The sequence below is a fragment of the Symphalangus syndactylus genome, chromosome 4, assembly GCF_028878055.3.
Source record: "Symphalangus syndactylus isolate Jambi chromosome 4, NHGRI_mSymSyn1-v2.1_pri, whole genome shotgun sequence".
Classification (NCBI taxonomy): domain Eukaryota; kingdom Metazoa; phylum Chordata; class Mammalia; order Primates; family Hylobatidae; genus Symphalangus; species Symphalangus syndactylus.
In genome coordinates this window covers 42,266,294-42,292,326 of record NC_072426.2, presented here as the reverse complement: position 1 = coordinate 42,292,326, position 26,033 = coordinate 42,266,294, and the positions used below count along the sequence as shown (strand labels likewise).

Genomic DNA, 26,033 nt, shown 5'->3' with positions numbered 1-26,033 from the left:
CTCTCACCTATAACCCCAGCATCTTGGGGTGCTTAGGCGGGAGGATCACTTGAGGCCAGGAGTTCAACAGCAGCCTGGGGAACATAGTGAGACCTGATCTCTAAAAATAACTTAGGCCAGGCGTGGTGGCTTACACCTGTAACCCCAGGGCTTTGGGAGGCCAAAGTGGGTGGATCACCTGAGGTCAGGAGTTCAAGACCAGCCTGGCCAACATGGTGAAACCCTGTCTCTATTAAAAATCCAAAAATTAGCTGGGCATGGTGGCACATGCCTGTAATCCCAGCTACTCAGGAGGCTGAGGCAGGAGAATCTCTTGAACCTGGGAGGTGGAGGTTGCAGTGAGCTGAGATTGTGCCACTGCACTCTAGCCAGGGCAACAGAGCAAGGCTCTGTCTCAAAAACAAAAAATAAGTAAATAAAAATAGATAAAAATATTTTAAAAATTAGCCAGATGTGGTAGCAAACACCTGTGGTCCTACCTGTGGGAGGCTGCAGTGGGAGAATCTCTTGATCCCAGGTGGTTGAGGCTGTAGTGAGCCATGATTATACCACTGCACTTGAGCCTGGATGACAGAGCAGGAGCCTGTCTGTCTCAAAAGAAAACAAAAATGTCATCTGTGACACAGCTGAATAGAAGCCCTAACCAAGCCGGGCGCGATGGCTCATGCCTGTAATCCCAGCACTTTGGGAGGCCAAGGTGGGCGGATCACCTGAGGTCAGGAGTTCCAGGCCAGCCTTGCCAACATGGTGAAACCCCATCTCTACTAAAAATACAAAAATTAGCTGGGCGTGGTGGCACACACCTGTAATCCCAGCTACTTGGGAGGCTGAGACCGGAGAATTGCTTGAACCTGGGAAGTGGAGATTGCAGTGAGCCAAGATTGCACCACTGCACTCTCCAAAAAAAAAAAAAGCCCTAGCCAAAGCTGAATGGGTTTTCGTTCTGCCTCAGTCTTAGGAAAACCATTATGAAATGCAGTTGTGATGTTTAAAAATCTTTGTTTCCTTTTTTTCTGATTAGTCTCAGTGTTACATTTTTTAGCAGAGTAATTATCAAATATTGATTCTGATAAACATTTAATAGAAAGTGCTGGCCATGTGCGGTGGCTCACGCCTGTAATGCCAGCACTTTGGGAGGCCGAGGTGGGCGGATCACGAGGTCAAGAGATCGAGACCATCCTGGCCAACCAACATAGTGAAACCCTGTCTCTACTAAATATACAAAAATTTGGGCATAGTGTTGCACGCCTGTAGTCCCAACTACTCGGGAGGCTGAGGCAGGAGAATCGCTTGAACCCGGGAAGCGGAGGTTGCAGTCAGCAAGATTGCACCACTGCACTCCAGCCCGGGCAACAGAGCAAGACTCCATCTCAAAAAGAAAGAAAGTGCTAGGTTAAACCAGGCATGGTGTCTCACGCCTGTAATCCCAGCACTTGGGGAGGCTGAGGCAGGCAGATCACTTGAGGCCAAGAATTGGAGACCAGCCTGGCCAACATGGTGAAACCCCATCTCTACTAAAAATACAAAAATTAGCCAGGTGTGGTGGCACACTCCTGTAATACCAGCTACTTGGGAGGCTGAGACACAAGAATCACTTGAACCTGGGAGGCAGAATGACAGAAAGTGCAAGGTTAGATCAGCTTTGAGAAAGATATATGTGAAGTCAATCTGCTGATTTTCTATCTTTCTAATATACCATCCTCTGATTTATGCATTTATAATTAGTTAGATACTGTATACCTATTAAGATGACTAACATAAAAAAATAGAGCAGCACTTACCACTCTACCTTTTAGGTCAGTCATATTAATAGGTGCAAAGCATCAGGAACGTTTATATGTTGCCGATGGGGATACAAAATGGTATAGTCACTTTGGAAACAGTGGCGGTTTCTTATAAAGTTAAACATACATTTGCTATATGACCCAGCAGTCCTACTCCCAGGTATTAAATTATATTCACACAAAAATCTGTAAACAAAGGGGACAGAGTTTCAGTTTTACTAGATGAAAAGAATTCTGGAGATGGATGGTGGTACAACCATGTGAATGTAGTTAATGCTACTAAAGTGTACACTTAAAATGGTTAAGATACAAACTTTATGGTATGTGTGTTTTACCTTAATTTTTAAAGACTTTTTTTTTTTTTTAATTTGCAAATGAGTAAAAAACTGGAAACAACCTAGATGTGCTTCAGTGGGTGAATGGGTAAACCTACTACAGTATATCAGCAGAATAACTACTAAGTGTTAAAAGGAAATGCACAGCTGGGCCGGGCACAGTGGCTCATGCCTGTAATCCCAGCACTTTGGGAGGCTGAGGCGGGCAGATCATCTGAGGTTGGGAGTTCGAGACCACCCTGACCAACATGGAGAAACCCCATCCCTACTAAAAATACAAAATTAGCTGGGTGTGGTGCCTGTAATCCCAGCTGCTTGGGAGGCTGAGGCAGGAGAATCGCTTGAACCTAGGAGGCAGAGGTTGCAGTGAGCCCGAGATCACACCATTGCACTCCAGCCTGGGCAACAAGAGCGAAATTCCATCTCAAAAAAAAAAAAAAAAAAAAGAAAGAAAGAAATGCACAGCTGGGTGTGGTGTCTCACACCTGTAATCCTGGCACTTTGGGAGGCTGAGGTTGGCAGATCGCTTGAACCCAGGAGTTCAAGACCAGCCTGGACAACATGATAAAACCCCGTCTCTACAAAAAATACAAAAACTGGCCCTTTATGGTGGCGTGCACCAGTAGTCCCAGCTACTCGGGAGGCTGAGGTGGGAGGATCCCTTGAGCCCGGGAGGTAGAGGCTGCAATGAGCCCTGACTGCACTCCGACGTAGGCAGCAAAGCAAGACCCTGTCTCAAAAAAGAAAAAAAAGCACTATTGATACATGCAACAACTGGATGAATCTGAGGCTTTCTGCTGAGTGAAAGAAGCCAGTTTCAAATGGTTGCATACTGTATGGCTCCATTTATGTGACATTCTTGAAAAGAAAAAATTATAGTGAACAGAGACTAGGGGTTGAGTGGGAGGGTGTGACTTCAGAGGAGGTAGCACAAGAGACATCTAAGAGCATAACAGTGATGGGACTGCTCAGTATCCTAATTGTGGCAGTGGTTACACAAATCTGCACATGTGCTTAGAACTTACAGAACTGTATACACCCCAGAATATAGCCAGTTTTACTGTGTAGTAATTTAAGGAATAAGATTTTAAGAATAATTAGGACTTCTAGTTAAAGATTATGGAATAAACATGTCTGCTGCCCCCCAAAAATATCACTAGAATGACAGAAATGGAATAAAAATAGTAATACACACACCAAAAAATAAAAGCGCAATGAACAAGAGAAGAAATAGTTTTGGAAGACAGAAAGTAAGGAGGTAAATTGATGAGTGACTTAAAGCAGAGGAAAATTGAATTCTAAGCCTCCAGAGGGACAGGATTGTCAGGAGGCAACTTTTTTTTTTTTTGAGACGGAGTCTCGCTCTGTCGCCCAGGCTGGAGTGCAGTGGCGCGATCTTGGCTCACTGCAACCTCCACCTCCCAAGTTCAAGCGATTCTTCTGCCTCAGCCTCCCGAGTAGCTGGAACTACAGGCGTGCCACTATTCCCAGCTGATTTTTTTATTTTTTTTAGTAGAGATGGGGGTTTCGCCATATTGGGCAGGCTGGTCTTGAACTCCTGACCTCATGATCCACCCTTGGCCTTCCAGAGTGCTGGGATTACAGGCGTGAGCCACCGCGCCTGGCCCGAGGCAACTCATTTTATATCCTAGAATCTGAAAGGCTCAAGAACTGGTATACCATGTTACCCTTAATGGCAGGGATGAAGGTTGGAGTAAGGGCAACAGAATTACTTTAAAGCCATTTTAAAGAATAATTGGACCATTCATGTCGCCTCTCCTACCCAGCAAAAGACAGCTTGGGAGAGAGGCTTTACAATTTGGGAAACTAGGTAAAACTGAGGATGCCACACAGCTGGTAGCCAGGTGTAAATCCTTCAGGCAGGAGATTGAAGGTTCTTGTGTGGTAGTAAATTGATCTACTCAAAAGAAGAAGCCTGTAGATACTAACTCTAAGGGGTCCCCCAGTGGAAATGGACTCCACCTCTAATCACCTTAAAATGACAATGATATAACAGCTTCTCATCACCCTTTAGATCCTACACAATTTTTCCCTCCTTGCCTCATCTCCTGTCATTGTTCCTCTCACTCTGCCTCAGCCTTATTAACCTCTGCTGAGCCTAGAACCCTCCAGGCACACTCCAGTCTTAGGGTGTTTCTGTTTCCTTTTCCACATGCCTGGAATTCTCTTCCCCTGATAATCCCAAAAGATTCTTGCTCTCACTTCCTTTGTGTGTTTATACATTCTCAGAGACCTTCCCTGGATAACTGATCTAAAATTGCAAACCTCTCTCCTGCACACGTATCCTGTCTCCCCTTGCTGTTTTATTTTGCTTCTTTGGATTTGACATAATTTTACTTAGGTTGCTCCTTCCCCCCACCACAATGTAAGCACCATGAGGGCAGAATTTTTGCCTCTTTGTTCACTGCCGTATTCCCAGCACCTAGGAGAGCACTCAGTAAGTACTTGAAACCTTGCCTGAAGTGATAATTGATGTAAGTGTTCATTCAGTTAAAACAGGACATCTTAAAAAGTATATTGTAGCCGTCAGGCGCAGTGGCTCACGCCTGTAATCCCAGCACTTTGGGAGGCTGAGGCAGGCGGATCATGAGGTCAGAAGATCAAGACCATCCCGGCCAACATAGTGAAACCCCCGTCTCTACTAAAAATACGAAAATTAGCTGGGTGTGGTGGTGCAGGCCTGTAATCCCAGCTACTCGGGAGGCTGAGGCAGGAGAATCGCTTGAACCTGGGAGGTGGAGGTTGCAGTGAGCCAAGATCGCGCCACTGTATTCCAGCCTGGTGACAGAGCAAGACTCTATCTCAAAAAAAAAATATATATATATATGTATATATAATGGTGTATTTATACTTAACACTTTGATTTCTTCTGTTGTATATCTGATTCATTACAATTTTAGTGATTACGTCAAAACTTATTGGCTTCAAAATAACAATGAAACTTTGTTGTTTCATAGTTTCTGTGGGTCAGGAATTCAGGAGTGGCTTAGCTGAGTAGTTTGGCCTCAGGGTTCCCTCATGAAGTTGCAGTCGGAATATTGGCTGGTGCTGTAGTCATCTAAAAGCATGATTAAGGATAGAGATTCACTTCCAAGGTGGCTTACTCACATGACTGTTGGCAGGAGGCCTCAGTGTAGCACCATGAGTACTTCTCTCCATATAGGGGTTTGAATATCCTCATGAAATGACAACTGGTTTCCCCCAGAGTGAGTGATCCAGAAGAAGGGCTGAAGCCATAGAGGTTTTTTTTTTTTTTTATGATTTAGTCTCAGAAGTCATACATTCCTCATATTCACAATATCCTTATACACACGGGCACAAATACCAGGAGGCAGTGCTCACTGGTGGCCATCTTAGAAACTACCTCAGAAAATTTTTAGTGTTGCTTAGTACCATATTTTTAAAAGGAGAGATAAATTGTAATGTTTGACTTCTGTTCATGAATACAGAGAAAGGGAATTTTCTGATTATCACAGATAATTCTATGTCAAACTTTTAATGGTCCTATAACATTATTTTAGTAATTCTAGTTTCTCTTTATTTACTTTTGAAGATGATAGTATGATCCTATCATGTTCTTTGAAGTGCTGGGAAAGATTTCTGGTGATTCTTACATATTTCTTCTTTTTCTCCTGGAACTAATAGCTTCAAATTGTAAATGTCCAGACAGTGGGCAATCCATTGAATTGCACAAGTTTCAAACTACTGGACCATGTTAGCTTTATGTGCTAATATATTAGCCAGTGTGTCCCTTAATACTAATAAAAAATTATGTTGTTTTTAGAATACAGAATACAAAGGGGAATATTGGGCAGAACATCCTACGATAAAAATTTTTTGGGAAGTATTTCATGAATTACCATTGGAAAAGAAGAAACAGTTTCTGTGTAAGTATTTCTAACTAGTTGTATACTTTATGAGACTGGAATCTAATTATAGTATTATTCCAAAGTCCTGTTTTAATCTTCAAGTAATTTTTTTGAAAAAGAACTATCTGCACTCTTCAGTACATGTATTTTCTTATTTCAAAGGCTAAATTCAGTTTGCCTCCAAAATAGCATTGATTCATTCTGTGAAGTAAGATGGAAGCTAACTTGGAAATGAAAGCAAACTATAGCTATGTTATAGTTACAATAAACTGTGGTTACAATAAACTAGGATTGTAGAATTCCTTTTAGATTTCTAAAAAGATCTCTGGAGTATAGTCATCCTTCGGCATACATGGGGGATTGGTTCCAAGACCTCCCTGCCAACGATACCCAAATCCAGTAGATGCTCAAATTTCTTGTATAAATTGGCATAGTATTTGCATATAACCTACACACATCCTTATACTTTAAATCATCTCTAGATTACAGTCATGTGCCACATAATGACTTTTCAGTGAACGACAGACCATATATACGATAGTGGTCCCATAAGATTATAATACACCTACTGTACCTTTTCTATGTTTAGATACACAAATACCTACTGTTATGTTACAGTTACCTACAGAATTCAGTACAGTAACATGCTGTACAGGTTTGTAGCCTAGGAGCAATAGGTCTATATCATGTAGCCTAGGTATGTAGCCTAGGTTGTGTAAATATATGATGTTTACAGAATGAAATCGCCTAATGATGCATTTCTCAGAACATATCCTCATTGTTAAGTGACACATGAATGTACTTGTTATTAATACTTCATACAATGTAAATGCTATGTAAATAGTTGTTATACTGTATTGTTGAGGGACCAATGTCAAGAAAAACAGTTGACATATTCAGTACAGTCACAAGCATCCATTTTTTGAAAATATTTTCGATTTGCAGTTGGTTGAATCCATGGATACAGAACTCACAGATACGGAGGGCCAACTGTATTGCTCTTTTCTCTGTTTGGTGTTCATTTTCTTTTTCTTTTTGCTTCAAGACTGAAACTTTGGCAATTTCTATATAAAATAAAGCTTTTTCAGGCCTTAGTTCCCTCATTTATAACTGATGCCTGTGTGTCTTTCTTCTGTTAAAGTCTGTATTCTAATTGAAATTTGACTTATTTTTAAAGTTGTCAGAATTTATGTGTCCAAATCAGTGACATTTCCTTTGATATTCCTGCTGTTGCCAAGAATGATTTGGCAACCTCCGAGAATCTTGGTCAAATTCTTCTGTATGTCATAAGGATGAGAAATCATTACTCTTTAAGAGTGATTTGAGCCTGGGCAACATGGCAAAACCTCATCTCTACCAAAATTAGCCCTGGGCTTGGTGACTGTGCTCCCACCTACTCCAGAAGCTGAGGTGAGAGGATTGCTCGAGCCCAGGAGGTCAAGGCTGCTGTGAGCTGTGACCGTGCCACTGCACTCCAGCCTGGGCAACTGAGCAGGACTCGTCTCAAAAAAAAAAAAAAAAAAAAAAATGATTTGAATTTTGGCTGCCCATTATAAATTTCTGATAAAAAAAAAAAAAAGAAATGCAAATAGAAAAAGAAATCATAATCAAAACTGCATTTTGCATTTGGTTTGTCAACTAGTTCTGAATGGCTTTTCCCAAAAAAGGGCTCTCAGAATGTTTTGGCAATGGCAAAATACTCACTTAGCAAACATTTATTAAGCACTTCCTTTGTGCCGGGATTAAGATTATACTTTTAAAGAAAAAATATTGTATGGATGAGCAATTAGAATGTGTCTCAAAACTTGTCTTCCACAAATTAGGAAGTAAGTTAACATGTTAGAGCAGATGTTAATGTGAAGCTCTACTGTAGTGACTGTACAGAATATTACTTGCTACTTTATGTTTTTGTTTTGAAGTGGTTGACTGAATGTTCTTTCTTGGCAGTATTTTTGACAGGTAGTGATCGCATTCCTATTCTTGGTATGAAGAGTCTGAAACTAGTCATCCAGTCCACAGGAGGTGGTGAGGAATATCTCCCAGTTTCCCATACTTGTTTTAATCTTCTGGATCTTCCAAAATATACAGAAAAAGAAACTCTACGCTCTAAACTGATCCAAGCTATTGATCACAATGAAGGCTTCAGTTTAATATAACTTTGGAGTTAAAACTATTCAGTTTAGTGCAAAAGCATTAAACTATTTGTGTTCTTCTTGTGGTGATGAATTCAGCAAGGTGACAGAGGTACTGTTATAATTCTTACTTGCAGAATGTTCAATCCACGAGTGTTCATGGAAGCCAAAAAATATTAAAGGAAAATGAACAAACTGTTAATATTATTGTACAGAACCATGGATTTTTTTTGACCATCTTCCAATAAACATAGCAAGTATTGTGAATACATTAAAGTTTTACTAACATGAGTTTTAAGAGTTTGCATATTTCGGAAATGATCTGGTATGAGTGCATGGAAATATTGCTTAATTTTTCTTCAATCATTGAGTGAAAAACCTTTAACTTTGGCCTGCAATAGTCATTTGATTATTTTTTCATTTGTAAATAATGTTAAGTTTTGTAATAAAATAGTTATGTTCTGATACCAGTACAGTTTCTATGGTTGTAATTGAACTTGAACAGACTTTTAAAGGTTAAAAATTATGATTTAAATCTTACTCTGAGAATCTATAAAAAGAAAAAAAAGGTAGCATGGTGGAAACACGATGTTTTCTTTTTTGCTAGAATAAATGTCTTTGTGCAAACCTAAATCACAAATAGGGAATATACTACATAACTTGCAGCTCTTTTCTTTGTGAATCCTGACACGCTGATAGATGGGGGATTGTTGATCAGAGAACTTATTAATATTTAGTACTGGAAGAACTCTGTCTCCACAGTTGCCAGTAATAGAAAGAAACATTGGCTACTATGAGCACCAATCACTGGGTTATAGCTTTCAAAATTATTGATGCTGCAGTGCTTTAGAGCTATTTCCTTGAATTTAAAAAACAAATCTTAACAGTTCTATGGTGCTGATGCTTAGTTATCTCATGCCATTAAATTGTAAAAGTGAGTTGATGCAATACATGTGACTTTCTGCTATAATGCAAATATTTATTTTTAAAATTTATTTTAAAATGCCGTGAAACTGTTTAATAAAGATTTATTGTTTTAATATTTAAACTTTCAGTGGTTCTCATATAAGAGTCAAAATTTTTCAAAAAGAGGGATGGTTCAGGGAAGGTCTCTTAAATTTCGGATGGCTTGTTTCTATTCCCATATGAATTTATAGAGGTCCACAGTCTCTTAACCTGCAATTCTAAAATAAAAAAAAACTGAAAAGAATATTGTCATCTCTCACTTTGCAGAAAAACCTGATCTGAATTGTTGAAGCTATTTATGGTATTCACTAAATAAGACTATGACCCCTATTGGGTGCTTTAAAAAATTCTTCAAAATTCATAATTCCAAAATGCAAATAAGCCCAAGGGACTGGATAAGGGATTGTGGACTTGTACTTTTCAGTAGATTAACTTAAAAAACTATTGGCGAACCATAGAACTCTTCTATAGCTAGAAGCACTAAAACAATATTCTCACCTAAGGTACTTTGCCTCAAAGTAGTAGCATTCTTCCCCATGAGAATGTTTCCATGTACCTGATATTATACCATTTTCCCTGTTCATCCACTTCTTGAGGTAGTAATTATTCAAATCAAAAACATGTCAGATGCTCTTTCTCAATAGTAGTAACCTTTGTATATTCTGAAGCTGATCTGTGAAATAGTAGGCACTTTGTATTAATAGTTCCATGAACAAATATTTTAACAAGAGAATAGCATCTGGAAGCACACTGTATACAAAGCTTAATTTGGGGACTTTTCCTCCCTGTTACTCCAGACTGTGAGACAATGTATTAACAGCAAGGAGATTCATGGTAGAAAGTTAAAATACCATTGAAGATTTCTGAAATTGCCATTTACTTTTAAAAAACACGAAGTCTCGAGCTTTGTAGATCAGAGCAGCAAGGCTGCAGATCATTTGCTAAATTGTAGGGACTATGTTTTTTTTTTTTTTTTTTTTTGAGCAGGTTTCAGTGACGTTTAATGCAACGTGCATTAAAATATCCAAGCTGTTTTCAGAAACCTAAGAAGTCTGAAGTTGAGCTGTGGATTTCCTCTCGTCCATCCTGAGGCTTGGGCTGCTCCAGATGCAGCAGGCGCTGAGATGGGAGGAGCTGGCACCACCAGGCACCAGAGGGGTCTGTGAAGGGTTTGTGAAATTAATTATCCTTCTTAAACTTGCCATTGATGTAAGGTACCCAGTCCAGGATCAGCCACCAATCGGTGGCCCACACCAGCCCCACGGCGCCCACAGCGCTCCATGTGTAGGCTGTCGGGATCCAGTTCTTGACCAGCTCCCAGTAGCGTGGGCCCAGGAACCGGGTCACCATCACGGCGGAGTCGCACCCTCAGGGTGACCCTCGGAACTATGATTATTGAGTTGGCTAAATACTGAAGTATTTGGCCTCCACACATCTATTTGTAAGGTACAAATATATAGTGTGTTTGTAGCTCTCATGTCTTAGTAGTCATTCAAGCTATTAGCCATTGTTCAGGATGATTAATAAGACAGCAGAACCAAGACACTCCTTTCAATTAAAAGGAAATAAAACCAGAATGCAGGCTGGGCGTGGTGGCTTACACCTATAATCCCAGCACTTGGAAGGCTGAGGTGGGCAGATGACTTGACTTGAGTCTAGGAGTTCGAGACCAGCCTGGCCAACATGGTGAAACCCTGTCTCTACTAAAAATACAAAAAATTAGCCGTGTGTGGTGGCAGATGCCTGTAATCCCAGCTGCTTGGGAGGCTGAGGCAGAATAGGCAGAGGTTGCAGTGAGCTCAGATGGCGCTACAGCACTCTGGCCTGGGTGACAGAGCAAGACTGTCTCAAAAAAATAAAAATAAAAGAATAAAACCAGAATGTAGTTGTAAAAACAGAGACCTAAATTAGATTCCCATGGTTAGCCTTCTCATAGGATCTGTTCCTAAGGACCATTCATTGGGGTCAACTTTTACTATCAATCAATCAGGTTGCTCTCCCTTACAGCTTTTAAAAGTTGTGAATCAAGGTTTAATATGGCATAGAGCAGTCTTCCCCTGAAGAGTGCATGGTAAGCCTGCTAAAACAAAAGCAAAATATTCCTGTCATCAGTCTCTTCCTCCACTCCCCAACCTCTTTTGCACTTTGACCATCCAAAATGCCTTATGGTAGTTTTGTCCTCCTTTGTTGAAGAATTCACTCTATTTTGATAGCTCCCTACTCTGCCGTGTTTGCTTATGAACCCCAGATTACCTAATTTATGAAGTATTTCTAGGTAAAATTTGGGAATTGAGGCTAATGTAAGTTAACCTCCTTTTTTAGGCCAGCCCTAAGAAGTGTTATGTTAAAAGTCAAAACGGAGCTCCTCAATTCTTTTCCAGCTAAGGGTGTTTCTCAAATCTGGCTATACTTTTGAATCGCCTGGGGGTGTTTTTAATACTCTGCACAAACCCCACCTTACACCAATTAAATCTGTATTTCTAAGAGGTCTCAGGCTATTCTTGCGTTTTGTAAGTTTTCAAGTGGTTTTTAATAGTTTCATTTGACAGTCACTTCAAAAGGTGGGGAGGTCATTAGACCATTTTTCTGTACTTTCTACTAGTATCCTAGTCTGAGCTGAAGGCCTAGAATGGCTTTAGATCTTTGTTCACTTCTTGGGGGAGAGGTTTCGGTGTACATACACATACATACTCCCTCCACCCCTTTCTAGATTACAGGTCAGAAGTTGTGTTTCAAATAAAGCTTAGTTGGGGGTTATGTAAAACACCATTGATTGAAGGTCCACCGTCATTTTATGTACCACTACAAAAAAATGCTAATTAAACCATGTGACATTAATTAGGGTATTACAAACAGTGAAATACAGTACATGCTGCATTAGCCAGTGGTTCAGCAATAACATCATGCATAGGGCTTGAGTTAAATTAGGTTTTGCCAAATACCTTTTGACCACTTAAATTGACTGTACCTTTAAAAGTATCAACTACCTAACTTCCTTTCTTCAATTTGTGCATATATAGAATGTTCCTTAATTTTGTAATATTTTGAGGATATCATCTTACAGGTAATTTCTCTAGTGCTAATATACAGGACAGGTCTACCTAGAAAGTTTGCTGGGGAGGGAGGCAGAACTGGGAACAGGAAATTGCTAAAGCCTTATTCATTACATATACTTTTTTTTTTCTTGGAGAAGGAGTCTTGCTCTGTCACCAAGCTAGAGTGCAGTGGCGCGATCTTGGCTCACTGCAGCCTCCACCTCCTGGGTTGAAGCGATTCTCCAGCCTCAGCCTCCCAAGTAGCTGGGAATACAGACGCCGCCACCACACCCGACTAATTTTTGTATTTTTAGTAGAGACGGGGTTTCACCATGTTGGCCAGGCTGGTCTTGAACTCCTGACTTCAGGTGGTCCGCCCACGTAGGCCTCCCAGAGTGCTGGGATTACATGCGTGAGCCACCACACCCGACCAAGTTACATACATTTTGAGGGGTACACTGCTGGCCTCTTCAGTAGTATTTTCTCCCTCAAAACCTTTAATGGCTTAAGTAGGTTCTCAGGTCAGCCTCAGAAAGTTGATACCAAATGTGGTGTGCAGTCTTCAGACTTGAAAGACCTAGCATCCAAGAACGGATTTTCTGTTAACCCAGCCTTTGCATCACATGGATTTTCACTATCCACCATTTCCTGTTCTCTCTCAAATCCCAAACTCCTGGTCCTTTTTGTCATAGGACATGTCACATCTTTCTTAGGCCCTGCCCTGCCTTTTCTCCATGTTTTACTTGCTCAGGCCTCTAGCCTAGAATGGCTGAAATAGTTTTTGAAATGTTTGGTGGTGATGTATCACCTGCTACGATCAGCACCATCAGTGTTTGCAAGTACTGGTCTGGTGAGACTAATATAATAAACCAAATGAAGAAATGTAATATGAGAAAGAAAGCATCTAATACTATAACATTCAAAGCTGTACAAATTCTGCAAGATTTAAAAATTAATTATATACCTTAAACAATGTAAGTTAACAGAAAAAAGTCAAATGACAATTTTAATAGACTTTAAAACAGTGTACAAGTAAAAAACACTGGTTTTGTATTTCAAAAGTTGAAGGAAGATATCCAGTCATTAAACAGTCTACAAAACATATGCCAGTAGATTACATAAAAGACTATGTACAATATAAAAAGAGCTGAAAACAGTCTTCACTGTAAAAATAATTTAAAACAAACTTTTCAATTTAAAATATCTATAGCACAAACACATCATGCAAATGGAAAACTAAATATACTGCATTCTTTAGTGTAGCCAAATAAATTCAGATTGAGACATCTTTTAAGTAGGGAAATGGCCATTCAATATGATTTTTTTTCTCTGGCAGTAATGGTCCTAGCTGGGTATTTTATGCATAAAGAACAGCTATATTTCAAACCCTTTTTATTGTAATAAATACTAAAGCAACAGAGGAATACTTTATTAATTTAGGAGTAATGTTCAAAAATGGTCTGAAAAATAAATGCTTACTGTGCAATTTCATAAAGTATGAACTTCTTGAAAGACTAGAAGCTTTTGCAGCTGAGAAAGTCGATCTCTAGTTTTAAGGCAGGCTAAGCTTTTAAATAAAGATAAATTATAAGAACTAGTTTCATTCATTAACTATTCTGCTATTACAAGTTACATCATGTTCATCTCCATAATACTAGGCTAGCAGTTTGGTATTTAACACCAAATCCTCCCAGTGGGAGACATGTACTTACTTTCTGGCTGAATTACAATTAACATCTTATTACTTTGGAACTGTAATCAGGGGTCTGTTGCTCTCCTCATTAATGGAAAACAGCAGTCCAAAATATTACACTCTCCCCAGTAGAAGTACCATTATTATAGATTCAGAAAGGCTTTGCATATTCACATTTTGGCAGTTTAATACTTGTGGAAAAGATAAATGCAAGCTCTACCACAGTGATAGGTATTTAAACAACAATGGCAAATATTTCAAAACTAAGGGGATCCAGGCAGGCACTATTGTTTCTAAAGCAACTGAAACATTTCCAAAGCATTTATTTGTTTTTCAGGTTAGTTTTATGAGCCAATATAGACATTATTACATGTCCACAGGAAGTACAAAAGCCATCTTCATTTGAACATAAATACAATAATCCTGAAATTCTTAGCACCAAGTATTACTTTTAAAAGTAAAGACAACCGAGTGCTCTCCCCACATATTGCTGACTTCCTTCTACTCACATTGCATGTCATTTGAGATTTTAAAAAGTTAGCTGCCACAGTTTTGGAAAATGCCAGTGTTTAAAAATAATTGTGTTAAAGAATCAAAAGTTTAGCGTAACAGATTTTGAGTACTTCAAACCATTCAATGTTACAAAGAAAAGTGAAAATACCATTCTTTGGTCTAGATAAGCTGTTCCCTTTACATTAATTTAACATTCTGATGGCTTTTTGAAAACTTTAAAAATGTTGAAACTCGCTAGACAAAAACAAAAAAATTATATATACACGTATGAATTTATCATACAAATGAACCTTTAAAAGAAAGTCTTGACCAACAGCTGATTAAAGATACTTAGTACCTTTCTTTTTTAAAAAAAAAGTTAGTGTTGAGTTTGTACAAGTACAGAAATAATGAAGTTAAAAATTATCCATGAAAAAACAATCTATTTTACCAACCTATAAATATTACACCTTTCTGGTTTCCTTGCTCTATCGAGTTCACAAGTAAACATTCATTTTGACATGCTAAAGTTCCTAATGCTGGTGGAACAATTCCTGTACCTGCACAATTATTACACTATGATTTGTTTGATGGACAGTTCATGTCTGTTACTTCCTGTTTCATAGATATAGCTTCATTAATTGCTTCTTGATCATCTCCATCAGTCCCAAATCCAGCTCCTCCAGCTCTCTCTGGAATATCAGGCTCATCTTCTAAGCCATTGTAGAATTCTTCAATTTCACTTTCATCCTCCATGGGTTCTTCTAAACTTGGACTCTGGCATGTCCCACTATCACTGTTACTGCCACAAGAACTAGAGGATAAGACGTCGTCTTCAGAGTCTGAATATACCTCAGCGCCATGGAAAATGTAACGATTTGGTGGCAAAAACAGATACTGATTACCTGAAATACAATAATAAAAATGTTACTTTCAGTTTTCTAAGACTAAGTCTGAGCAGTGTGGAATGAAGTGTGGGTTCCAGCTCTGCCTTTGTAAGTGTCCTTATGAAAAACTACTATTAGTGTTTAAAAACAACTGGGAGGCATGGTATGCCTGCAGTCCCAGCTACTCAGGAGGCTGAGGCGGGTGGACTGCTTGAGCCCAGGAGTTCAAGGGCCAGCCTAGGCAACAGAGTGATGCTGTCTCTTAAAAATTAATTAATTAAATAAATACAAGCAATACACTTAGCCCTGGGTTCAAATCTTAGTTCTGCCATTTATTATATCTTTGTAAGTGTACCTCTGTGCCTCAATTTCCTCATCTAGAATATGAAATAAATTTTTACAACCCTATGAAGGAGGGAGGTGTGAAAAATGTAGAAAACCATATCCAATAAAGGTTATTTCACCAATTCTTTTAAAAAGATTTGATGAAAATGAAGTATCCAGCCCAGCCTACATTAGATACCCAATTTGTGTTAAGTAGCTTCTCTAAAGTTCACAGGCTTTTAAAGCATCTTAACTATTTTCATTTAACTTTTTTCTGATTATAAACCTAACATATTTTGTCAATAATGTAATCACCACAAATTCATAGTGTACTCTGTAGACACTGTGAATCTACAGTATCACCTGTGAACCTAAATTTAGATTCACCTGAGATCTCAGGCCCCACGACCCACCTACTGCTTCAGAATGTGCGTGTATATACACATACAGTCTAAGACGCTTTTGAAGACTCCTCTAAGATGTAATTTGAATCCATGAATACCATGAAGTTCTTTCTACAACACACCAAATCAATCCTAGCTTGGCCATTTGGGGTTTAAGTGATAAGAGTAGGATCCCTAAAAACTGATGGAAAAGTTTTCTACCCTTCATAGTATGTCCCTAACTTAACATCTCTTTTCACACATAATAAATGTAGTATTTATTATACCGTATCCCAGACTAATTCTCAAAAGCCTGGTTATCCACACTGGTAGGTGGCATACCTCAAGTTCTCTCCAAAGTGGCTCTCAAACTTTTTTATACTGCATCATGACCCAGTTCTCACCCTGACTACAACCTGTGTGACAATTCTGACCTGAATCCCTAAAATTTATTTCACAGTCCACTACAAATCACTGTGAAAACCACTTATTTCCCTCTGTTAAAACAGACACATAGTACTCATCAGTTTCCTAAGACACCACAGGCAGGGCACAGTGGCTCACACCTGTAATCCCAGCACTTCGGGAGGCCAACGCAGGCAGACTGCTTGAGCCCAGGAGTTTGATATCAGCCTAGGCAATGTGGCAAGACCTTGTCTCTACAAAAACTAAAAAAAAAAAAAAAAGAAAAAAAAAATAGCTGAGCATGAGGGCATGTGCCTGTGGTCTCAGCTACAGCTACTCTGGAGGCTGAGGCAGGAGAATCGCTTGAACCCGGGAGGCAGAGGTTGCTCTGAGCCGAGATCACACCATTGTACTTCAGCCTGGACAACAACAGTAAAACTCCGTCTCAAAAAATAAATAAAAATAAAAAAAATAAAAATGACTGTTCCAGGTTATCTCTGTTTCCTGGGCAAAGAGATTTGTCCGTTTGACACATCTGTCAAAATGACATTCAAGAAATGTGGGTGCAAGTCTTAGTGCATAGGCAGACTTTGTATATGCTAGAGACAAGTGTATATTATCTAAGTCAGTAGCAATTTTTCTACTTTCTGACTTCTGCCACGATTTGCAAACATAAGCATCCTTCTATGTTTTTTCTAGTTTCCCCTGGAAACACATCTGCTCTTTTAAAATCCCTACTTATTGTTAAATATTTTGCTCCTTAGAAAGCCTTCTGTAATCTAATCTCCAAGTAGAATCTACCTTTTGGGGCTGGGCGCGGTGGCTCACGCCTGTAATTCCAGCACTTTGGGAGGCCGAGGCGGGTGGATCACGGGGTCAGGAGTTTGAGACCAGCCTGACCAACATGGCGAAACCCCGTCTCTACTAAAAATACAAAAATCAGCCGGGCGAGGTGGCACACGCCTGTAATCTCAGCTACTCAGGAGGCTGAGGCAGGAGAATCTCTTGAACCCGGGAGGCGGAGGTTGCAGTGAGCTGAGATCGTGCCACTGCACTCCAGCCCGGGCAACAGAGTGAGACTCCGTCACACACACACACACACACACACACACACACACACACACAAATCTACCTTTTGGGTGATGTTTTGTTCAAAACAAAGTACTTTGTTCTTCAGCAGCACCTATACCAAAGTATTAATGAGTATTTATCACCCACATTTATAATTCTACACAACATTAATCACTGTGTCTCCAGAACTTACCACAGTACCTAATATGAAAAAGGCCAAAGGTTTATTCAACTGAACTAAAATGTATTTACAGCAAATGACTGGAATACTCAAATACAGTTGTCTAAAATTTGTCAGTTTTCACCAAGTATGGTAAATGGAATGAGACTTAAAGTTCTAAGTTATATAAGACTGTTATAGCTAAGTTACAGTGGTTTTCTTTTTTTTAACATTAAGTTAGGAATTTCCACCATACAGACTACTTGGACTTAAAACATCGGCTTCCAAAGAGTAGAAAGTGATTTCACATGTCAATTAACACTGACTGATACAGACTATGCATGTTCTAAACAGGGTAGAAACTATTCGTATATTCAGTGGAGAAGAATCACGGGTGGTTTTTCTAAGTCCTCAGAGAAAACAAAGATGTGTTCTAGATCTGAGACAACACTGCATAGTAGCTAAGGGGGCAGGCTCTAAGCATAGACTGGATTTTAATCTGGTTCTTCCACTTCTTAGTAGTTACTGTGCATGAGGTATTCAACCTCTATGGTCCTGAGTTTTCCCACCTGCAGAAGAGTAATAGTTCCTACCTCATATTAAAATCAGATAACATATGTAAAGCAGCTGACCCACAGTAAGCACTCAAATCTGTCATCATTTCTGCCAGCTGATAACCCGTTCTTATTTTTCCATCCCCTAGAGAAACACAACATACAGAGCACTATTAAACACTTCCTTCTCCATAATATGTTAAGATACCAGAAGATTTACCTTTCTGATTACGAACTGTACAGTTTCTCTAAACCAAATCAACTACATAAAGCTACCCTATCGATTAACCTGCCGAAATAGCTAATTTTTTGGAAATATTGTTACGACATTTATACTTTCAAAATGGTTCGATTGCCTTTCTTACCATCAAGCCGCTTACTAATCTGCTCCTTTGCCACTCTATTAGGCCAGCATTTTCTCACTGTTCCAGCCACTGAAGTTCTTTCATTTTTCTCCCCAGTACTGGAACCAACATTCTTCAAATCCGGATTTTCCATCTGTTCAGCAATACTTTCAACATTCCTAGAAGTTTGTACTTCCTGTGGTTTTTCTTCCATACAACCTTTTGATTCAGACACATCTAAATCATCATTACTCTTAGCTGCTTGGTCTAAAAGTGTAACAATCACTGAAGAATCTGGTGGTGAAGTTCTTTCTGGTGAACTTGAGTCTTCCGAAATATGAAGAGGTGTGGGTGGCAACTCTGACAAATAAGCCAATTCTTTTTGTGTTCGTGGAGGTTTTTCAGTAATTTCTGAGAGCTTTACAGGGTTACAGCAAAGTTTGGCATATTCACCACCTAACCTATGACACAATTCATTAATTATGACATCACAGTCTCCAAGAAGCTCTACATCAAAATGCAGATGAGGCAAAGGTTCTCTATTAATTAATATCTGAGGCACTTCATGGGGTATGGAACCTTAAAATAGGGTGAAAAATAAGAGTTAGAAAAAGGGAGGAGGAAGTAAGCTAATAAAACCACAACAGATACATTTCGCAAAAATCCAACAAGGGCTTGAGCTCCAAATTCCCAAAAAAGACCCATGCATTAAATACTTAACCAAGCCATTACATTTCATCAAGCAAGCAGATGGGCAGTTAGGTGTCTTTTATAAAACGCTCAGGCTCTGCTCCTATCACCTGGTTACCCCTGAGCAATCTTCCCAGACTTTCCCACTCTGAACCTCAAATTTCCTTGTATGCAGAATGGGGATAATAACAGTACTTTTCCACAAGACTGTGGTGAGGATTAAATAAGTCAAGTGCATAGAAGAGTTCTTGGCACATAAATGTTCTACTTAAGTAGCTCCTGATATAAAGAAGGTGAGCCAGGTGCGGTGGCTCACGCCTGTAATCCCAGCACTTTGGGAGGCCGAGGCAGGCGGATCACCTGAGGTCAGGAGTTCAAGACCAACCTGACCAACATGGTGAAACCCCATCTCTACTAAAAATACAAAATTAGCTGGGTGTATGGTAGCACATGCCTCTAATCCCAACTACTTTGGAGAAGAACTGCTTGAACACGGGAGGCAGAGACTGCAGTGAGCCGAGATCATGCCACTGCACTCCAGCCTGGGCACTACAATCCACCCTGGGAGGGAGGATAGGAGGGATGGAGGGTGGGAGGAAGGACGGACAGACGAATGGAAGGAAGGACAGACAGAAGGATGGAGGAAGGAAGGAAGGAAGGACGGACGGGAAGGACGGACAGAAGGAAGGACTAACGGAAGGAAGGATGAATGGAGGAAAGGAAGGACAAACGGAAGGAAGGGAGGGAGGGAGGGAGGGGAGGAAAAAAGTCATATATTCTACACTATTATAAACCTGTTTCTTTAATTATCTTTGCAACACAACATACTATCCTACAGAAAGCTTTTGAAAGAAAAGTTTTTAAGGACCGGGCGTGGTAGCTCATGCCTGTAATCCTAATGCTTTGAGAGGCAGAGGAGGAAGGATCACTTGAGGCCAGCCAGGAGTTTGTGACCAGCCTGGGCAACAAAGTGAATCTCGTTTCTACAAAAAAAAAATTTAAAAATTAGCCAAGCATGGTGTGCACCTGTGGTCCTAACTACTCAGGAAGCTGAAGTGGAAGGACTGCTTGTCCCCAGGAGTTGAAGGCTGCAGTGAGCTGAAACTGCACCACTGCACTCTAGCCTGAGCTACAGCAAGACACCCGTCTCTAAAAAATAAATTTAAGCAGAGTGCCTTTGATTTTGCTTTAAGAAGAGCAACTCAAGAACAAAGGGACTTGTATATTAAATTTTCATGTTTCATTTAATTGCAAATTGTCTCGTATTCTACTTTAACAGAATTTCATAGCTAATTAGGTAAGACTGAGTTAACTGCTAAAGCCACGAGATATGGGATAGACACAAAATTGAAGAGCTTGACTCCATGTTTCTTCCAACTGTTTAGCTGCCTTGCTGCTGATGTGGGGTCTAATTCAATTCTCTGGCTAGGGATTTAATATTGTTTCCTCTCCTCTTTCCCTCACTTATGAAAGGACACATCTGATGCAACTGAAATCTCTCTCTCTCCTCCTCTGATTCCAAACTAGAGGAGGAAACAGACAGTATGAGAATATATATGACAAAGAAATTTTCCTGAGAGTAATAGAGATTTAAATTTTATGTGAACACTTTTATATACACACCCTTTTGGGTAAACTATATCAACATATCACCGTTATGGCATGGCTGTTATTACGACAAGAATGAATCAATCATTTTGAGCCCCCAAATTCCATCTTACATGGTATGTTACACTTCTACCTTCTACCAAACTATACATTTAAATTTATTAAATGTGAAATTAAATTTGAAAGATCAACAACTGTAATCAAAAAATATAAGGATAAAGGACCATTTCATAAATTAATTGATGCTAACCCTTGCAACATAAAAACACATTCCACCAAAAAGTCTAAGTTGAACTCTTTACCTTTGTCTTAATTTTTCACATAAATTAGAAGTAGAGTTTAGCATTACTTCTGGGTTTTTTTGTTTCTGATTTTTTGAGACAGAGTCCCACTCTGTCACCCAGGCTGGAGTGCAGTGGCACAATCTTGGCGCATTGCAACCTCTGCCTCCTGAGTTCAAGCGATTCTCATGCCCCAACCTCCCAAGTAGCTGGGACTACACGCGCACACCACCACGCCCAGCTAATTTTTGTATTTTTAGTAGAGACAGGGTTTCACCATGTTGGCCAGGCTGGTCTCAAACTGCTGCCCTCAAGCGATCCACCCACCTCGGCCTCCCAAAGTGCTGAGATTACAGGCATGAGCCACCAACATTACTTGTGTTTTGACAACCCTCCGCCCCCCCCATCAAAATGTTAGATTCACCAGTCTCAATGAACAACAATGCCACCTAAAAAACAGTTTAGCCAGATGTGGAGGCTCATGCCTGTAATCCTAGCTGCTCAGAGGGCTAAGGCAGGAAGATCACTTGAGCCCAGGAGTTCAAATCCAGCCTGGGCAACACAACAAGACCTCATCTCTACTAAAAATAAACAATTTCTGACCAGGCACAGGGGCTCACGCCTGTAATCCCAGCACTTTAGGAGGCAGAGACAGGCAGATCACCTGAGCTGAGGAGTTCGAGACCAGCCTGGCCAACATGGTGAAACTCGGTCTATATTAAAAATACAAAAACTAGCCAGGCATGTTGGTGGACGCCTGTAATCCCAGCTACTCAGAAGGCTGAGGCGGAAGAATCGCTTGAACCCGGGAGGCGGAGGTTGCAGTGAGCCGAGATACGCCACTGCACTCCAGCCTGGGCAACAAGAGGGAAACTCCAACTCAATAAATAAACAAACAATTTCTAAAATTAGCTCTTCACCACTCTTTCAAACAGAAGCAGAGTTAAGATTACTAGGGTCTATTATACAGACCCACAACCCATGACATTATATATAGAAAGGTTCTCCAAAAACCATCACCAACTTACTTGGAATTAGAGCTACTGGTCTTACTTTGAGGGAAGACCCAATAACAATGAGAAGGTCAACTTCATCTTTGTCATACTTCATGGCTCTATGAAACTGTTCTGGTAAATTTTCACCAAAAAACACAATCTCTGGTTTCATGATAGCAAGCGGTTCATCAGCTGGGCACCTAGGACATCGAGGAACTACCTACATATTTTCAGATTGTGGTTGAGGTAGAGAAGCAAAGAGTAAGCCCAACTTAGAAATAGTCAACATTTCCATACCTCTAAGAATACATTTCAGAATTATTAAAAAAAAATAACAAAACAGAAAAGCTATGGATAAACAGCAACTGGACAACAATCTAAACATCAACTGTCAATGATGGGTAGTTTATTAACATACTACGAAACAGTGAAATACTGTGCTCTTGTTATAATATCTATGCAGAAAAACACTTGACATTGAAGAGTCCATCATGTATTAAAAGGAAAAACACAATGTGTATATATATACACTAAATGGGAATTGATCCTTTTAAAAAAAACAGACATTTGTCAAATAAAATGATTCCATTTTATTTGAGATGAAGTCTTGTTCTGTTGCCCTGCCTGGAGTACAGTGGCATGATCTCAGCTCACTACAACCTCCACCTCCCGAGTTCAAATGATTCTCCTGCCTCAGCTTCCCAAGCAGCTGAGATTAAAGGCATATGCCACCATGCCAGGCTAATTTTTGTATTTTTAGGAGAGATGGGGTTTTGCCATGTTGGCCAGGCTGGTCTCGAACTTCTGACCTCAAATGATCGACCCACCTCAGCCTCCCAAAGTGCTGGGATTACAAGCATGAGCCACTGCACCCGACCAATGATTCGATTTTAATATACTATTCTTCCTCTTTCATAATGACATGATTAACTCTATATACTGCTAAGCACATAGGACCTATTTCTGGATAATTTTTATTTTCTGCCACATTTTCCTATATTTTTTGGCAATGAACATGTATGAAATAATTTTAAAAGATTACCACAACTAATTTAAGGTCCAAATCTGACAGGCACAAAAAGGGAGAGGAAGGAGAAAAACTACTACAACAACAACTTGCTTATGATCTGACATTTTATGTTCGGCTTAGATACTAAGAAGCCAATTTCAGAATTTTAAGAGACTTTATAGGGCTGTTTTCTATATAAGGTATTGAAAGGTTCTTGTGTATTTTACCAAAATTCCTAATTGCTAACTATTTTCTTCCTGAATCTTTCTGTACCATATATACTTTTAAGGGGTAAAAAAGGATTTTGAGGCAAAAGAAGAAATACTTCAGAGACATGAACAATTCCTAAAATATGGGCAACAAATTACCTGATTAAAAATATCTCCTCGTACAGCTTCACAGTCAACTTTGTATTTACAAATCAGGCAAGATGCTGTTGCAAAGGAACCTAAAAACAACCAACATATATATGCTTTATTAAAGAAGTCTTTCTGTTTCTTGAACACACCACAAACGTTATAAAGTTTGACATCACAAATATTAAGAGGGTTTAAGGATTTTTGCTTTTGTTTTTAACTTTGATTTTAAACCTCAGAACACACTGCAGATTTTGTGATACACCACAGGAGAATCTAGGGGATGACGAATTTATATATTTATTTATACATAGAATGAATATGATTCTCAATCTCTGAAACACTAATATAATGATGCCTTCTAAAGTTACTCTTTTCAACAAAACTATAACAGCTCACTCCTCCAGGGCTAAAATCCTGCAGAGTTGGACAGTTCCAATTCTATTACCTTAGCTCAGCAGTTCTTAGAAACACTTTAGATACTAATGGCCTGTTGATACTTGTTTTACATTAAACATTTCTGAATCTCTGAATCCTGTACATCTCAACTATCCAGTTCTTTTAGTTTCATAAACTAAAGATGTCACATTTCTTCATTAACAGCTAATACTATTCTTGTATTCAGAATTTTTTTTTTTTTTTTTTTTTTTGAGAGTCTCACTCTGTCTCCCAGGCTGGAGTGCAATGGTGCAATCTTGGCTCGCTGCAACCTCCAACTCCCAGGTTCAAGTGATTCTCGTGCCTCAGCCTACTGAGTAGCAGGGATTACAGGCGCACCACCATGCCCGGCTAATTTTTGTATTTTTAGTAGAGCCGGGGTTTCACCATGTTGGCCAGGCTGGTCTCGAAACTCCTGGCCTCATGGGATCTGCCCGCCTCGGCTTCCCAAAGTGCTAGGATTACAGGCATGAGCCACTGCACTCAGCCAGAAAAGATTATTTAAAATAACTGAATGCATGCAACTGCAGCATCTTTTGAAATCAAAAGCAAATTAATATCTGAGGTTTTATATAATTGTCAAGGCCAATACTTCTGTCTTTATTATTTTTGTTTTCTACTTTTCTGAGGTTATCTATAATTAATGAGATAACATGATTAAATAATGCTTTATCTCTTCTTGATGGCAGTCGGCTTTATAGGAAAAATCTTCCTGTAAAACTAAAATAAATTACAGAAAACCACTCTGAAGTTTACTAACCATGACACTGAATTATCCTTTGGATTCCCGCAACCTGTTCCAGCGTGTCTATGTTCTGGGTATAGTTGCGAAGTAGTTTTCCTTCCTTATCTGACAAAGCTATGAATTTGTGACAGAGAGATGGCTGGAATTGTCCAGGATATATTTCCTGTATCAAGCAAAAGGTAGAAAAAATTTACATTAGTGAAATAAACTACAGATGTCATATGTTTAACAAAAAACTACCGATAATCCCCCACATAAAATTTTAAAAATGAAATAGATGAGCATTTTAAAGTATCTAGATGGATGCAACACACACCTACAAAAGGACTGTTGCTGTCATATGTATAAAACTCAGCAATTAGTGAACTTGGCCCCTTGAAGAAAAAGACAAAGTTGGCCCATAAACATCTCTAAGAAATGTTGATATTTTAATAAAAGTCAGAAGTAATACAACCTTAGGATATCTAATTTTTGTTGGCTGCAAATTCAGATTTTTTTCTTTAAAGAAAAATGGGAAAGTTTAAACTAAAATTACAGATATCAAGGTAGGGTGATTAAAAAAAAAAGTACTGCCAATACAAGAATATTTAAAAATTTTTTTGATTTATCGTTCATTAGAATATCAACCTGCTGGAAGTTTAAAGCTAAAGTTTTAATCCTTACCAAAATTGTTTTCCTTCCACTGCACAGGCACATACTGGTATAGTATAGAGTTGCTCATGAATGCTGAGTTGCTGGATTTTGTGTGTGTGTTTTTCCCCCCAAATAATGCTTCAATGCTGTTTCTTCTTTAAAAACAAAGAATTCAGATATACACATGGCAAAAAGATCAGAGAAAAAGTATCAATTTTGGTCCTCCCAACTTTTGACAGTGTTTTTATTAAATTTCATTTAGTAAGTGACTATGGCAAAGGAAGTTTATTCTCTACTTTTTCCTTTAAAGTAGTAGTGCTATCATCTACTTACTTCCTTACCATTCATTAGAGGCTCTAATCTATCATGATGCTAGCAAAAAACTAGCCACAACCGTATGTCCATCAATAGGGAACCGGCTGTATAAATATGGTACATCCATAATAGTGGAATATGTAGCCATTAAAAATAATGAGGGAGATCTAGATGAACTGCCCTGGAAAATGGTTCATGAAATACGTGAAAAAAGCACCAGTATGTATAACTTTTGTTTTTGTTACTAAGCAAAAATTGAAAGTATATGCACATGTATATAGAGACGTCCATTTCATCAATCAAGTCAGGAAGGATACAAACAGGCTGTAAGCAGATGTGGGGAACTCTCACTTCTGACATTATACAAAAAAGTTTAATAGAGATTAAAGATGACTTTTTACCTATTTAATCTTTCAAATTAAAAAAAAATTCCCACTGAAACTTCTTGGTTCTACTACTCAGGCTTCTAAGTAAAACTTAAGTGAATTCCGTAACAGCTATCACATAC

The 26,033-nt window shown here is 39.1% G+C and overlaps 3 protein-coding genes across 30 annotated transcripts in view; 1 reads left to right on the top strand and 2 right to left on the bottom strand.

The window, feature by feature from the left end:
• The window catches only part of HERC4 (HECT and RLD domain containing E3 ubiquitin protein ligase 4), a 158,748-nt gene extending 150,137 nt beyond the window's left edge, over positions 1–8,611 (top strand). For all 26 annotated transcript variants that reach the window (XM_055274468.2, XM_063637169.1, XM_063637164.1 and 23 more), the window contains 2 exons: positions 5,925–6,027; positions 7,957–8,611. In XM_055274468.2, coding sequence (XP_055130443.1) covers positions 5,925–6,027; positions 7,957–8,165 — 312 coding nt within the window. In that variant the 3' untranslated portion in view covers positions 8,166–8,611. The remainder of the gene's footprint in view (positions 1–5,924; positions 6,028–7,956) is intronic.
• Positions 8,612–10,154: 1,543 nt separating this feature from the next.
• LOC129480563 (cytochrome b-c1 complex subunit 10-like) lies at positions 10,155–10,483 on the bottom strand. Its single transcript, XM_055274473.2, has one exon. It carries the CDS (start codon positions 10,455–10,457, stop codon positions 10,287–10,289), a length of 171 nt encoding a protein of 56 aa, XP_055130448.1. The 5' UTR covers positions 10,458–10,483; the 3' UTR covers positions 10,155–10,286.
• A 2,638-nt stretch (positions 10,484–13,121) lies between these two features.
• SIRT1 (sirtuin 1) overlaps positions 13,122–26,033 on the bottom strand; it is a 35,996-nt gene continuing 23,084 nt past the window's right edge. The window contains exons 2-7 of one of the 3 annotated variants that reach the window (XM_055274472.2): positions 25,241–25,365; positions 24,593–24,740; positions 23,407–23,486; positions 22,063–22,249; positions 18,477–19,034; positions 13,122–15,232 (exon numbers count right to left, since the gene is read on the bottom strand). In XM_055274472.2, coding sequence (XP_055130447.1) covers positions 14,904–15,232; positions 18,477–19,034; positions 22,063–22,249; positions 23,407–23,486; positions 24,593–24,740; positions 25,241–25,273 — 1,335 coding nt within the window. In that variant the 5' untranslated portion in view covers positions 25,274–25,365 and the 3' untranslated portion in view covers positions 13,122–14,903. Of the gene's footprint in view, positions 15,233–17,458; positions 17,510–18,476; positions 19,035–22,062; positions 22,250–23,406; positions 23,487–24,592; positions 24,741–25,240; positions 25,366–26,033 lie in introns of all 3 variants that reach the window. The other 2 variants (XM_063637179.1, XM_055274471.2) reach the window with 2 other exon arrangements.